Source organism: Temnothorax nylanderi, unplaced genomic scaffold, assembly GCF_030848795.1.
Source record: "Temnothorax nylanderi isolate EJ_2023f unplaced genomic scaffold, tnyl_v1.0 TNYL_tig0138_pilon, whole genome shotgun sequence".
In the NCBI taxonomy this organism is placed as follows: Eukaryota; Metazoa; Arthropoda; class Insecta; order Hymenoptera; family Formicidae; genus Temnothorax; species Temnothorax nylanderi.
This window is the reverse complement of record NW_027249200.1, coordinates 47,461-60,947: the sequence shown is the minus strand read 5'-3', so window position 1 is coordinate 60,947 and position 13,487 is coordinate 47,461. Positions and strand designations below refer to the sequence as shown.

General features: G+C 34.0%; 2 protein-coding genes and 1 long non-coding RNA gene across 3 annotated transcripts; 1 reads left to right on the top strand and 2 right to left on the bottom strand.

Annotated features, from left to right (window-relative positions):
• Window positions 1-3,650: 3,650 nt before the first annotated feature.
• LOC139777098 (fatty acyl-CoA reductase wat-like) lies at window positions 3,651-6,256 on the top strand. Its single transcript, XM_071714302.1, has 4 exons — window positions 3,651-3,674; window positions 4,832-5,076; window positions 5,608-5,847; window positions 5,973-6,256. The coding sequence occupies exons 1-4, from the start codon at window positions 3,651-3,653 to the stop codon at window positions 6,232-6,234; spliced, it is 771 nt and encodes a 256-aa protein (XP_071570403.1). The 3' UTR covers window positions 6,235-6,256.
• Window positions 6,257-6,517: 261 nt separating this feature from the next.
• Window positions 6,518-7,009, bottom strand: LOC139777093 (uncharacterized). The gene is made up of 2 exons (XR_011719259.1): window positions 6,807-7,009; window positions 6,518-6,739 (listed from the first exon to the last, which is right to left on the bottom strand). It is a non-coding gene; the product is annotated as an uncharacterized lncRNA (long non-coding RNA).
• A 710-nt stretch (window positions 7,010-7,719) lies between these two features.
• On the bottom strand, window positions 7,720-13,284 carry LOC139777094 (uncharacterized). The gene has a single exon (XM_071714297.1). The coding sequence runs from the start codon at window positions 13,282-13,284 to the stop codon at window positions 7,720-7,722; it is 5,565 nt and encodes a 1,854-aa protein (XP_071570398.1).
• Between the last annotated feature and the right edge of the window lie 203 nt (window positions 13,285-13,487).

The following is a 13,487-nucleotide window of genomic DNA, read 5'->3' as shown; positions in this document are numbered from 1 at the left end:
AATATATCGTTGCCGAGCAAGTTAGATCTCGCACGGACCCATGTATGCACTAAACTTTTTAACTTTCTTTTATAACTAACAATTTTGCTCATTGTTTATGGTAATTATTGCTTGGTCAAAACATCTCCTTAAAAGATTTTGACGAATAGTTGTTTCTCTGTTTAGTTATTGCCAAAAAAATGAAGTTTCGGATCGGCAGATAGAAAATAATTTACTTACGCCAACCAAAATTGTGTGTCAAGTCTGACGATTTGTCGGCGCGCAGTCACTATGGTTGGAATAATATTGTTTAGTTTAATACAGGTTATTGCGATAAATATTACCACATACCTCAGTGGTCGAATTGGTACGACGCACCCATCGCGGAATGAGGGAGGTTCCAGGTTCGAACCCTGGCTGAGGTAATATTTTTCGCAATAAATTTAATTATTTAAATGAGATGCTTATATATAAGTATCAAAGATTACATCAATTTATATTGGTTAAAAGAGCGTCTTGACGATAATCGAACCAAATCGTGGTCATATTGTCTTGGCGATTATAATGGCCAGTAGAGTCGATTAATATTTCCATTGTTGAAAAAAATTAAATTTGCCTTGCTGATAAACAGTAAGTATGAAAATTGATAGAAATTAGTTATTCTGATTAATTTTTTGATTTAGTTCCAAGTTCAATTTTCGGTAATTCTCTTCATTCACTGTGAAATCCTATGTTCGACTTATTGTTAGATCGCTGTATCAAACAATGAGGTAAAAGATATATTAAATAAGTTAAAAAATACATTTTGAAAAATGTTAGTCCCTTAGAAGCGTGAGTATAGCGAACGTAAGCAATTTAAATTTTGAAATCTTATTTCTTTGGTGCTCGTGCATGCGTAAATGCCGTATGTTCTTCTACCACGTGGTGGAAAACACTACAACGTGTATCGGAAAATGAAATAGAAGATACATTTTTTTAAAGTAAGATAAATAACACATTTCGGAAAATCTTAAGCACGTCCTACAATAGCTGTAAGAGTATGCGGTAAGACGTAAGCAGTAAAAATTGACCAACTACAGTCGATTATTCTTGAATTGTAAAAATGTTATTAGTCAATAGCTTACTGCTTACAGTGCTCACGTTTTACATCTACTCTTATATACGGCTATTGTGGAATGGACCTGAATTATATTTAGGAATTAAGCGCATCTAATTGTGGCGAATTTGAGCAATATAAATTTTGTAATTTTTTTGTTTTTTCCTTTGTGCTTGTACACGTGTACCACGCGAGAAGAACACAGAGCTCACAATATCTCAGATTTATAAAAAAAACGATTTCTATATTAAAAAAATGTAATTTTCTTTAAAATAATTAATTATTTAATATTTAATAATAATATACATGCAGACTATGTAATAATAATGTCAGCACTAGCCATGTGAATGGATACAAAATAAATTTAGATTATATATATAATCTAATCTAATTATATAATCTTACCGCTATAATTATAAATCTAATTATAAATACATGATATACAATGCATTTTAGCATATACTACAAAAGCAAGAATTATTATTCTCCATATTTTTTGTCTTTTTTTTTCAGAGAGAAAGTATGACATCCCATTATCAACCTTCATATTGCGAGAGTTGTAGTCGATATCCCTATGTCGGCAGAGTATCCGTAGGAGAGGAGGGTAGTGTTGACTTCATCTATCAATTTGCGAAGAAGAGATTTGTTCCCAAGAACCATCAGAATATTAGCATATATCACACTGCCCCTGACATAATTGGACCACCCAAATTTAAAAACTATGGAGAACTATTTCATTTATCTTCTTTTTTTGAAAACAAGGTTGTATGTATATTTTCTGGTATTATACATTATTGTCCAGTAAAAAGTAATCGCAATTCAAACTTACAAGAGTTTGTAGTATTTGACACTTTTTAACTTTTCAATACAGAATTCAGTCAATAAAGATGTCGGTATGTCAATATCTCCATGGCAAAACAAAGAACTTCATGATAGGGCTGCTGGTTATGTTTGTCAGAATTGGCCGCATAAGACGAAAAAAAATAGTTATATTTGTATGTAATATTTGAATTATGAGATATTGTTAAGAAGATATTGTTAAAGAAGATATGCTTTTGTTGAGAAGAGAGTATAATTATATATTTCCTATTTTAAAGGTATCGAGTTTCATGAAGCTGTATATCCAATCAGAGTCTGTATTTACGAAATACATCATCCTGGAAGCATAATTAAAATTTCGGCTCAAGATTCTAATAATGAGTGGTCTAAGTTGTGGGTTAAATCGTCTTATTTTGTACCGCCGACATCAAGATTATTTTCTCCACCGTTATCGCATCGCCGTAACTTTAAAACCAAAATGCTCAGACTAACATTTGAAAACAGTTCACGTTTCTCTTACACAAAGCTAGATGCTGTGATGCTCATCGGTACATCAGAATTAATCCTTTCTAGAAATCCTAACGAGAGTTTAACTAATCTGTTAAGAAGAATTAACAGCATGTACTCTTCATGCCATGACGATGTTCATAATTTAACAGCAGATTTAAAAAGTGCACACTTGGATATAGTTTATCTGCAACAGAATTTTCCCGAATATTGTAAAAGGTATTATTATCGTCGACGTTAAATAATATTTAAATTTTTTCTGTTAATAAAATGAAAATAAATTTGTTCCAATAATATTTGCAGCGATATAAGAAGGGTTTCTTCTAAAAGTAATTTAAAGCAAAAAATATCTCAGGAGGTAATCCCTTGTTATGTATCTCTTAGTCGACTTAGTCATTCAAATTATGCAAAGCGTATGAAACTCTCTTCGGATGAATCCAAGGACTTATCACGTTGCAGTTTATCTGCGCTTCCGGTAAAGTATTATAAGTGGTCTATTTCTCATCATATTATTGTAATGTCATCTCGAGTATTACAATTATATATTTTATCTTTGCAGAATGAAATGCTACTAAAAATATTAAACAATTTAGATCTGACGACGTTATTCCGCATGAGTTGTGTAGATAAACGCTTCAATTATTTAACACAGGACCCTTTACTCTATACACGTTTGAACATTCGAGGTGTGACTGACAAATTTATTACGCGCAAAGTATTTCGTTGCTTTACAGCTAGATGTAAATATTTGCAACAGTTAGATCTTACAAAAAGCAACTTTGATGTTAATGATTTCGTAAACTTTCTTGATAATTGCGGCAGAAATTTAACGCACTTAAAATTAAGTCGCTGCGATGTCGATTTAAATCCTGCCCTACTTAAAACTTCTGAAGTATGCAAAAATTTGAAAGGTATGTATATATGCATATAGTATATAATTATCAAGATTATGGGTAAATTACACATATCTAATACAAATTTTTCTTAGAATTGAATCTAAGTCATTGTCGATTCATAGACGACAAAGGATTTTCGTATCTCGAGAAGCTGAAAAGTTTGGAACGTTTAAACCTTTATTATACAGGTTATATAAACGCTCAACAGCTTTGCAAAATACTGCAAAAAAATCAACGGATGCGTGAGTTATATTCCGATGTGGTAATAAACAAAGAAGCAGTTCTACTAGAGTTGGGGAATTCGTGTCGTGACTTGGAAGTAATACATTTGCATGCCAGATATCTTAGACCTCATGGTATTAGTGCCCTCGCTAACTGTAAGAATTTACGAATAGTGGACCTTTTTTTTGCGGAGTAAGTATGTGCGCTACATTTTCTTTTAAAATACATGTTATTGTATTCTTTATTAAAATTTGTTTGCTTTTCTTGCGTGCATCTTGAAAAAATTACACAAATTTCCTCTTTGCAATTAAAGTACTGTACTAATTATATAATTTTTGTTACAGACGCGATTATTCAGTTACTGATGATAGCTTATTTAAATCACTTTCCTCTTATCAAAACTTGCAAGAAGTTTATATTTTACTTGCTGACCTCTCTGATCACCAGTTGGAATTACTAGCACAGTGCAAAAACTTGAAAAAGTTATTTTTTAGGTTTGTGAAATGTCATATACCTGATAAATATTCCGTTATTTTTGAACAATGTCCTAACCTGCAAGAGTTTTGTTTTATAAGCTGTCATATAAGCGATCAATTGGTTAATGAATGGAAAGAGAGATATCCGCATGTGTCCGTCTATACATACGACGCTTACTGATAATTTGAATAATTTTTGTTTACTAGTTTAAGACATATCAATTTAGTTTTTAGTTACGTTAACTTTTAAAATTTTTATACTTACAAAGTTACTTTGTAAAAATTATCTGGTAAGCTAGGTTGTAAAAAAAGTTAATGTATAGTTGATTTACGATTGTACGTGCAAGGAATCGAAAAAAATACACTTTTGTTGTAATAGCTATAAAATGTCGAAAAATTTTATGATCTAAATCACCCCGAAAAAGATGATCCGATTAACCCCGTATGTCGACTTCGTAAAGTGCATTCGTTTTCTCCAAACTATCTTAATAATATTATTTAAACTATTTACTAACTGATTGATTTACTACTGACTGATTTAACAAATATACACTGTAAAAATCATTATAATTTGCATAAGTTTTAATATACCTTTTCGTTACAAAGTCACAAAATTGGGATCGTAATTTTACATTAGCCCAAAAAGAGTGATGGCAAATTTAGCCCATTTCTGGGACCTCGAATTTCAAACTTTTTTTATGGCAAATAGTACTATTAGATGAAACATTAATCCCAGTAAAATTTCAAGATGAGCATAGGCACGGTTCCGGAGATACAAGGGGGTGAAAATACGGGATATCGAAAATTCGTAATAAGGGTAACTTTGTCATTTTTAGAGATATTCTAAATCCGCAAGCGGGTGCTGTTTCGGAATCGTTTGTACCCGTTTATCTAGCGCCGAGGAACCACTTGTCGGATGGATAGATAATATGTATGGGCCACAAGGTGTCACGGTGTCTTTTATGCTTGGTATCTTAAGATTTCCTCCTGGTAATCCCGATGTTAAGGCAAATATAGTGCCCGTCGATTTCACGGTAAATGCTTTGATCGCTAGTGCGTGGAAAGTCTATAATCAATTCAGGTATGATGAGATATTTAACCAACATCTAATTTACATAAAATTTTACTCCTATTATTTTTTGGAACATCAGATTAGAACATCAGTTAATGGCATGATAATGGTTTAACTTCATAAATTGTTTAGATTATCTTTTAAACATAATTTTTAATGACTTATTATACATATATATATTATTTTTTAATGCTTGTTACAAACTAACATCATGAAGATATAACAATTACCTAAATATGAAAGGTAACATATCGAAATAGTAGAAGAATTAGCTAGTATTCAGTTGCAATTATCATTTACCTGAATATCACAAAAATATTCTATAATAAAACTATTCCAAAATAGTATAGTTTGTGGGGGGAAAAGCATATTTTTAAATAGCATGATACACTCGGGCGAATATGTGTATTTAAATATATTAGCTTACAATATTAGATATTACCGTAATCACAGAACATTAGCATATGATTATAAATGATTCTGATATGTAAAGAACTATAATATACAACATAATTATGTTTAAATAAATTTATCTTGTAGGAGAGGCAAGGATACATTAATTTATAATTTCGTGTCACCAGTCGATGGACCTACTTGGAATGAATACCGTATTGCATTTGTCGACATAAATAAGATGTACCCCTTGTATGATGCCATATATTTTCCCTTTATGGTTTACGTCCCACATAAAATACTATATAGAATTTGCGTTTGGCTCGGTCATTTCCTTCCGGCTTTACTTATAGATGCTGTAAGCATCTGTATAAATCGTAGCCCAAGGTATTATCACGTAAATTTAAATGTCGTTTCTCTTACTTGAAGCATATATTACATAGTTTGTATTGAAACCAAATAAAATTTTATCTATAATATGAAAAATTATAATGGTTTTATATGCATTTCAGAATGTGGAAGTTATGTAAGAAGGTCGACAAATTTTCCAACGCGATTCAACCGTTTTGCACAAATGAATGGAGTTTTTCAACTGACAATGTTCAAGCGATGTGGAGTCATCTGAGTGAGGAAGATCAGAAATTATTTCAATTCAGTATGGTTGGATTTGACTGGACAAAATATTTAATTGATCATTATATGGGCATACGTCTCTATCTTCTAAATGAAGATAACAGTACTTTAGAAATTAGTCGTATCAAGTATAAGAGGTAACAGATCTTTTTTTAATTTTTGATTAAGCAACAACGTAGAACTACGTCAACTGTCACTGATGATGAACTCGGCGCTACATCCCGGTGTGGGCCTTGGCCTTCCTTGATCACGTCAATCATCATCATTGACAGTTGACGTAGTGCTACGTGTTGATTGCGGCACAGTTGTTGCTGTGCCCATACTGTGCAGTAGACGTAGTTCTACGTGTTTGCGGCACAGTTGTTTACTGTGCTAGTTTGATTTTTTCAAACATAAATTTATTTTAAAGAAATAAAACAATAAATGTTTTTCTATATTTACTTTTATGTCAGAAAACATAAGATACTCATATAATTCAAGTTAGAATGCCCACGCTACTTGAATAATAAAGCTTACAGAATGCTCGCATGTTAATCTTTGTCCAAACTCGCTGTACACTTTATGATGTTTTTTTTTTTAAAGAATTGTATGATCGTTTGTTCTTTTCTCGTTATAGCTGTCTCACAGTTAACATATCAATCAATATCTGAAAAACGATATTTTTCGAAACTTCAAATATTGTTATATTTTTCGTCTATATTAATTTTACTTACATTTCAAAAGGGAACTAAAGATATAAGAACTCATTGCGATATTCCAGTTCTCCCCAATTTGTTGCAAATTTCGCCAATCTATATAAAGTATTCGATGTTTAGAGAAATCAAACATGAATCGCAAGATGCTCGAAGAAGATCAATGGCAGAAAACGTAGTATACTCTCAGTAATTTTCGAAAAACGTGTATTATGTTCGAATAAGGAAACTTATTTAATTCTCGCAGGATACTCGTTGTTCAAACTCACATGAGAATCTCAGATTCTTGATGTCAAAATTTTCTTTTCCTTTTTTGAGAATACGTATTATAACTTTCGTTCCGCCAAATCTTCGGACAATGGGGGGGGGGGGGGGTAAACTTTTGTGGACCCAACGTCTAAACAGACTCCCCAAGTCCCTGCCCCAGCATTCGCTCTATGTCCCACGGGAAAAACCACAGTTCAAAAAACCGTGGGCGAGGCAGTCTTCTTTCAAAACTTCCTTGAGAAGACGTCTTTGGCCGATGTTCTGCCGCAGTACTTCTCGCCTCCTCACGTACCGCCGACAAAATTCGAGGTAGCCTCTCACATTATATCCGATTCAGATTTCACATTGCAATCGAGAAAATAAAAACGGTTAATTTCTTTAAAAATTCTTGTATTTCTTAATTTACATTTCTCTAAATTGTTCTTACGTTGATAATGTGAAACTCAAAACTAAAAAAAGCATTTGTGTCATTAATAGTTTATTTATAATGTTGCCAATGAGTCACAATGACTTGTCGTGAAGCCATGCCTTTGAACCCCGAAAGTTTACCATAAAAATGCGTTTTTAAATCATTCTCTGGACATTTTTCAAACATAGTATTTTAAATTCATATTAATGCTGATTCCAAATTAATACTATTAGAACTTGAATGCGTATTATCATCGTTTTAAGTAATTATTGCTATTATTGGTTTGTGATAAGAGAAGTAAGAAATATATCTATAGCAACTTAAGTTATCTACATGTCTCGTGAACACCATGTCAATGCAAGATCCTCCCATTGTTGTAGATGATTTGTTTGATAATAAATGCAAACCAAATTTGTTGCGCATAGACTCTAAGAATTTTTCGTTTTCTCGCTTGGACACGTCCAAATTAAAATCACCAGCTAGTATGATGGGTATATCATTGTAATCTTTATTTTCTAATATTGAACCTAATTTACAAACATTGGAGCAATAAGCAAGTAAATTTCGTGAAATAAAATCTATTATGTTCTCCATTGAGGTATTTGGATTTATGTAAACAGACACCAATAAACATTTTTTATTGTCAATTTTCGCCTCTATTGCGCATATGTCTCCATATTTGTCTGCATCCGATAATCGTAATTCATTTTCGCCATCAACTTTTATTAGTCTATGAGGCCTTGCCATCGTTTGGGCTTCGTTTTTCTCGTATATTGCAACACCACCTGCTCTCACATCTTTACGTTTGTACTGGGTTATCCATTTGAAACCTTCAATGTTTACTCGTTCATCTTTATTCAACCAGGTTTCATTCAAAACTAGCAACTCGATGTTCTGTAAAATAGTGTCTCTTTCTAAATCAGCACTGTGTGCTCTCAAACTCTGAACATTATAACTCATTACTGAATTAATAGCATTACATAAAAATTGTTTAGCTTTTTCGCAAACAGTTGTGAGTTTATAGTTTCCCAAACGTTGCAATTCGTTCCTGAGCTCTATTATCTTTGGCGAGTTATTTCCTTTATAATGGTAAAATTTATAATCGTCTGTATTGTTCGTCAGATACAATCCGTTGATAGATGTAACTCGCGATAGAGCGACATACACGAGCTGTTGGTCCTGACTCTTGTGATAGTTGTAAACGATTTCATTAAATGTTCCTCCTTGTGATTTGTGGATAGTCATTGCGCATGCCGGTGACAACGGAAATTGTATTCGTTTACATTTAATTTTTGTTGTAATGGAGATGGTTGCATGTCTCTTTGCTATTGGAGTCCAATCATTAGACAACACTCCTGATTTGCTAACAACCAACGGTCTAGATTTTATTCTCAACTTCGCTCCAATGTCATTGTTTTCGAATTTAAGCCACACTCTGTTTAGTTTTGTCTCGTCTTCTTCGTCGTATTCCAAATATTTTAGTTCGCCAATTGCGCCATTCACTATTCCATCTTCTACGTCAATATTACTGTTTACCATAAACGGCTTGTTTACGCATAGTTTTAACATGTATGGCAATCCACCGCACTCAGTGACACTCAATTTGTACAGCTTCTTCTTTGCACTATCCAACTCCTGGTCGCTACAATAACCTTGAATTATATCGTTGCATTCGCTAATATACGTCGATTCTATTACTTCAACATTATATTTGTCAACCTCGCAATTGCGATGGTATAGTCGTATGGCACCTGGAACATGCTCGTTACACCATTCTACTCTCCTGAAACGACTCTCCAACAACTTTGTCTCATCATCTGTCAATCTTTCTCCGTTACCAATCTTGGTGAGTATTGTGGAAAACACTAGATCGCTTTGTCTCATAACTCTTGTTAAAGCATAAAAGTTAAGCGACTGCCAAAGAGCAGCACTGTTTAGAGAATTTCTTAGTGGTTTGAAAATTGGTGTAGCATTTACGGGTGGAAGTTGTCTTAGATCACCACAGAAGATGACATTCATTCCGCCGAATGGATCATCAAAGTTTCCCGTGATATCGCCCATTCTACTATGTATCTTATCAAGTACATCTGCACCTATCATGCTAACTTCGTCAATGATTACAACTCTGACACCCGCAAATGCGTTGCGATACGTTTGTATTGTCTCTCTCGACAATCCTGCGTTAATTCGTCTTGATATTCCTATCCTGAAAGCAGAATGTACGGTCGTTCCTCCTATCGCTACTGCTGCCTTACCTGTTGAAGCACATGTCACGTACGCATTTGTCCTTGTAGTGTGTGTTTGAGCAAATCTATTTGTCACTTCTTTAGCCAAGTTCAGAGTGAATGTTTTTCCACTGCCTGCCACACCAGTAAAAAACACTTGCACGGTTTTTTCTCCATTTATTAATGCATTCAGCAACGTAAGCAGGAAGTCTCGTTGTTCTGGATTGGTCATGCGCATCTTCTCACAAAACTCCTGTGTGGTCAAAACGTTAGTGCGCTGTCGCACAACTGCCGTCAAATTCCCAAAATTAATGCTGTTAATGTCATCGTTATTGGCATCGGTAGTGGCCATCGTTTGTACAATCAGCTCTTGTCTGGCGTCAATCTCATCACACTCATTCTGTAGTTCCTCAAATAATCTATTATACTCTTCGATATATTTATCTACGTCAACCTGTTTATACTCTGCAAACTTTGTCATAATAGCTTCACGATGTTCATCAAACAGCTGTAGATACTTCATATGATCAGTAATTTCAATGTGTTTACATCTAAATGGGACGAACAACGTAACCATCTCTCGTTTGTATTCAGTCATTTTTTCAGCCATGTCATAATTGCTGTAACGCAATATTCTAGCATGTTTTCGCCTTCTATAATCTGTATTGTTATTTTTTATTATATACCATGCAGCAAAGTCTGCCAAACAAACATCCTCCAATTGCCTCGGTCGTTGTTCGTACTTCTGTAACACATTCAATGTCCAAACGTCTGTCGAATCATCGTCTAACTCTTCCATATCCATCTGTTTCTTCTTCTTGTATGATTTGACGCGTTCGCTTGCCCACATAGTAGGAACAAAGATCACCTCTCTACTTGCTTCAGACATGGGTTGTCTCAACAAGTACCAAGCTGCCTCCTGGCAAGACATCTCCACTGTATTCAATAAATTGATGCATACTTTCTTCATTAATCCAATAAAATCTTGATCGGGATGTTCTGTCTGTAATTCAATTAGTTGTTTATGTAGATTGCTCACTCCACGATTGCTCTTATTCACATACTCCACAACATATGCTGCGCACGAGTATTCGTCAATAATGAACTGCAAGTCCATGTTTGAGTTAAGCACATTAGCTATCGATGGATTGAAAGTGTTTGTCCACAATTCGTTCATGTTTCTTTTATAAACAACTGTTGCTTTGCATATTGAAGCCCTGATCACGTCTAAGTAGTATTTCATTGTCATATTGTTATCCACAAGAAAATCATCGAGTGTATTGTAAGATTTCTCGTTAATTTTCTGATATAATTTGGTAGCTCTCTTTTTCAACGCATCTCTGCGACCATCGTTTTTAGTGATTGGTAGTAAGATACGAATTCGATCCATAGGCCAATATGGTATATTGAAGCGACACTTATTATCATTTTTCTTGTAACACGTGAACGTATGTTTGTGCACTTGATTAGCGTATGTTTCTGGCAAATCTGTGGCTGACACTGAGCACAAGTCTGTAATGAGTTCGATGGTTTTGGGCATATTCTCTGTTAGAACTTCTTTTGGATCGTTGTCTAACCATACCAAGATGTGAGCGTGTGGACTGCCTCGATTTTGAAACTCTATGCGTTTAAAGTAGTCTACAACTCGATACTTTCCAAAAGGATTATACAGCTTTTGGGATGATATGATGCGCATAATTACATTGACAATTTTGTTAAAATATATGCAGCATGTTACAGGATCTTCGTTTACGAGACTAGCTCGTTGTAACGCTCGTAATTCATTCATTGGGTCGTTAAGTTCTACACCATTACCTTCTCTACTTAGTTTATACAGTATCTTAAGAAGGTGAGGCCAGCGTATCTCATTGGCACTAATTGTCAGAAACATTGTTGGTTTGCCGATTTGTCTAATCATAGCAAACAAATCTTTTTTACGTGTATTCCAATATTGCATTGAATTTGGTATGGACTTTAGAAATGCGAGATTTTTCTCCACGCACTCATCGATGAATGTTTTATCTTCGATCATTCGTCGAGTAATGTGCTCTGCAGCGGCGTGAACTTTGAAAGTTGAATGCAATCCCTCCTTTACTCTCAATCGTAAAATTTTTAAAGCCATATAAAGTATATGCTGTGGAGTCACACCGCGTCTGTCTCTTCGTCTAATTTCGCTATTGGCCATGCTGAAAGTTGTAACTCTGATACCCTCTTTATAGATTCTTGGATGTCCGTAATATATTGCAGGAAATGATAATTCTTCTGCATACTTATCGTAAATGACGCTCAAAGGCATTTTGTTTTGTCCTGGTGCAATGTCTAAGTATTTACTTTCGTTCCATATCATTGTATGTTGATGTCCCAACAATAATTCTTTATCATTATCACTATCGATCATTTCTAATGTGTCGTCATCAGTCCCGCTGTCACATGCTTTACTCGTGCTTGGTCGTTGTACATTATCGATATTGTTCATATCTCGTTCATTATAACAAATTTTGAATTGTTTATACAAAGGTGTTGTTACCATGTAACGAAGCCATTCCTTAACAATTCGTTTCTTCACTTGTCCGCTCAAATACGACGATTTATGTATAATATGTTTTTTTATATTAACATTAATTACGTAATCGTCGTCAAGTTGTCGTGGTAACTGCTTAACCATGTTGTCGACTTCTACCGGAACATTAATAACCTGTCCTATTATTTTGTAGGTACCGGTTTCGTACCGTAGTCGACGTATTTGCATAAACGGTAGTCTTGGTGATATGAGACGCTCTGTAATTGGATCCAACGGCGGTAAATTTTGCGGATGTTCTGGATATTTGTAGCCATTTGATTTACTCAGCGGAGGAATTTTCCCAAATGACAATGACTGTCTACATGTTGAACAAATTTTAAAGTCTTTTACACAATCACGCTCCTCGATAAAGTCTTGTTCTAGAATATCTATATGTCTCTGATTAACTTTAGATAAATCTTGTTTATACCATATCCGGTCACACACATCACATACGTGTCCAAACTCGTTCCTCAAAAACAATTTCTCAAATTCATTAGTTGCCTTGATATAAATTTCTCGATAATTTTCTGGCCTAATGTACTCTTGTAATTCAATGACATCAATCTCCATCTGTTCTTGGTTATTTGACTCAATTTGAAAATTTGAAGTAGAATGTTGTGGCTCTAAATTCGAACTAGATATATCAATTTTCTCTAGAATCCTTTCAGTTGATGACTTTGCGCGTTTATTCTGATTACTCACGTTCTTCTCATGCAACTGCATTTCTAAATTGTTATCTAAAATATTGTGCAAATTCGAAATATCATTCTCTATCTGTTCTTGCTGATCATGCTCAATTTGTGCATTAGAAGTGGAAGGTATTGGCTCTAAAGTCGAACTACAAATATCAATCTCCTGTAGAGTCGAACTCTGCTGAAATGCATCTTGGCGAACAGACTTTTGACGTTTCCTATATTCGCGTGATCTTTCAGTTGATGACTTAGCAGACCTTTTCAGATTACTCTCGTTCTTCTCAAGCTGTTTCTTTAACTTTTGTCGGTTCTTAAAGTAATTTTCTCTCGATTTTCTCGGCATTTTTAAGTTTCACTTTTAACTAACTCGTGGAATGTTTCCAAAAAATTTTTTTTTTAATTTTTATCGCGTTAGTATAAAGTTTATACCCTATATAATATATATATATATATATATATATATATAATAAAAGTTTTACGTTGTTTATCGTCACTTCGAATGAAAAAGGATAGTACATGCAAAGGTAAGAAATTTTCTATGTGTGT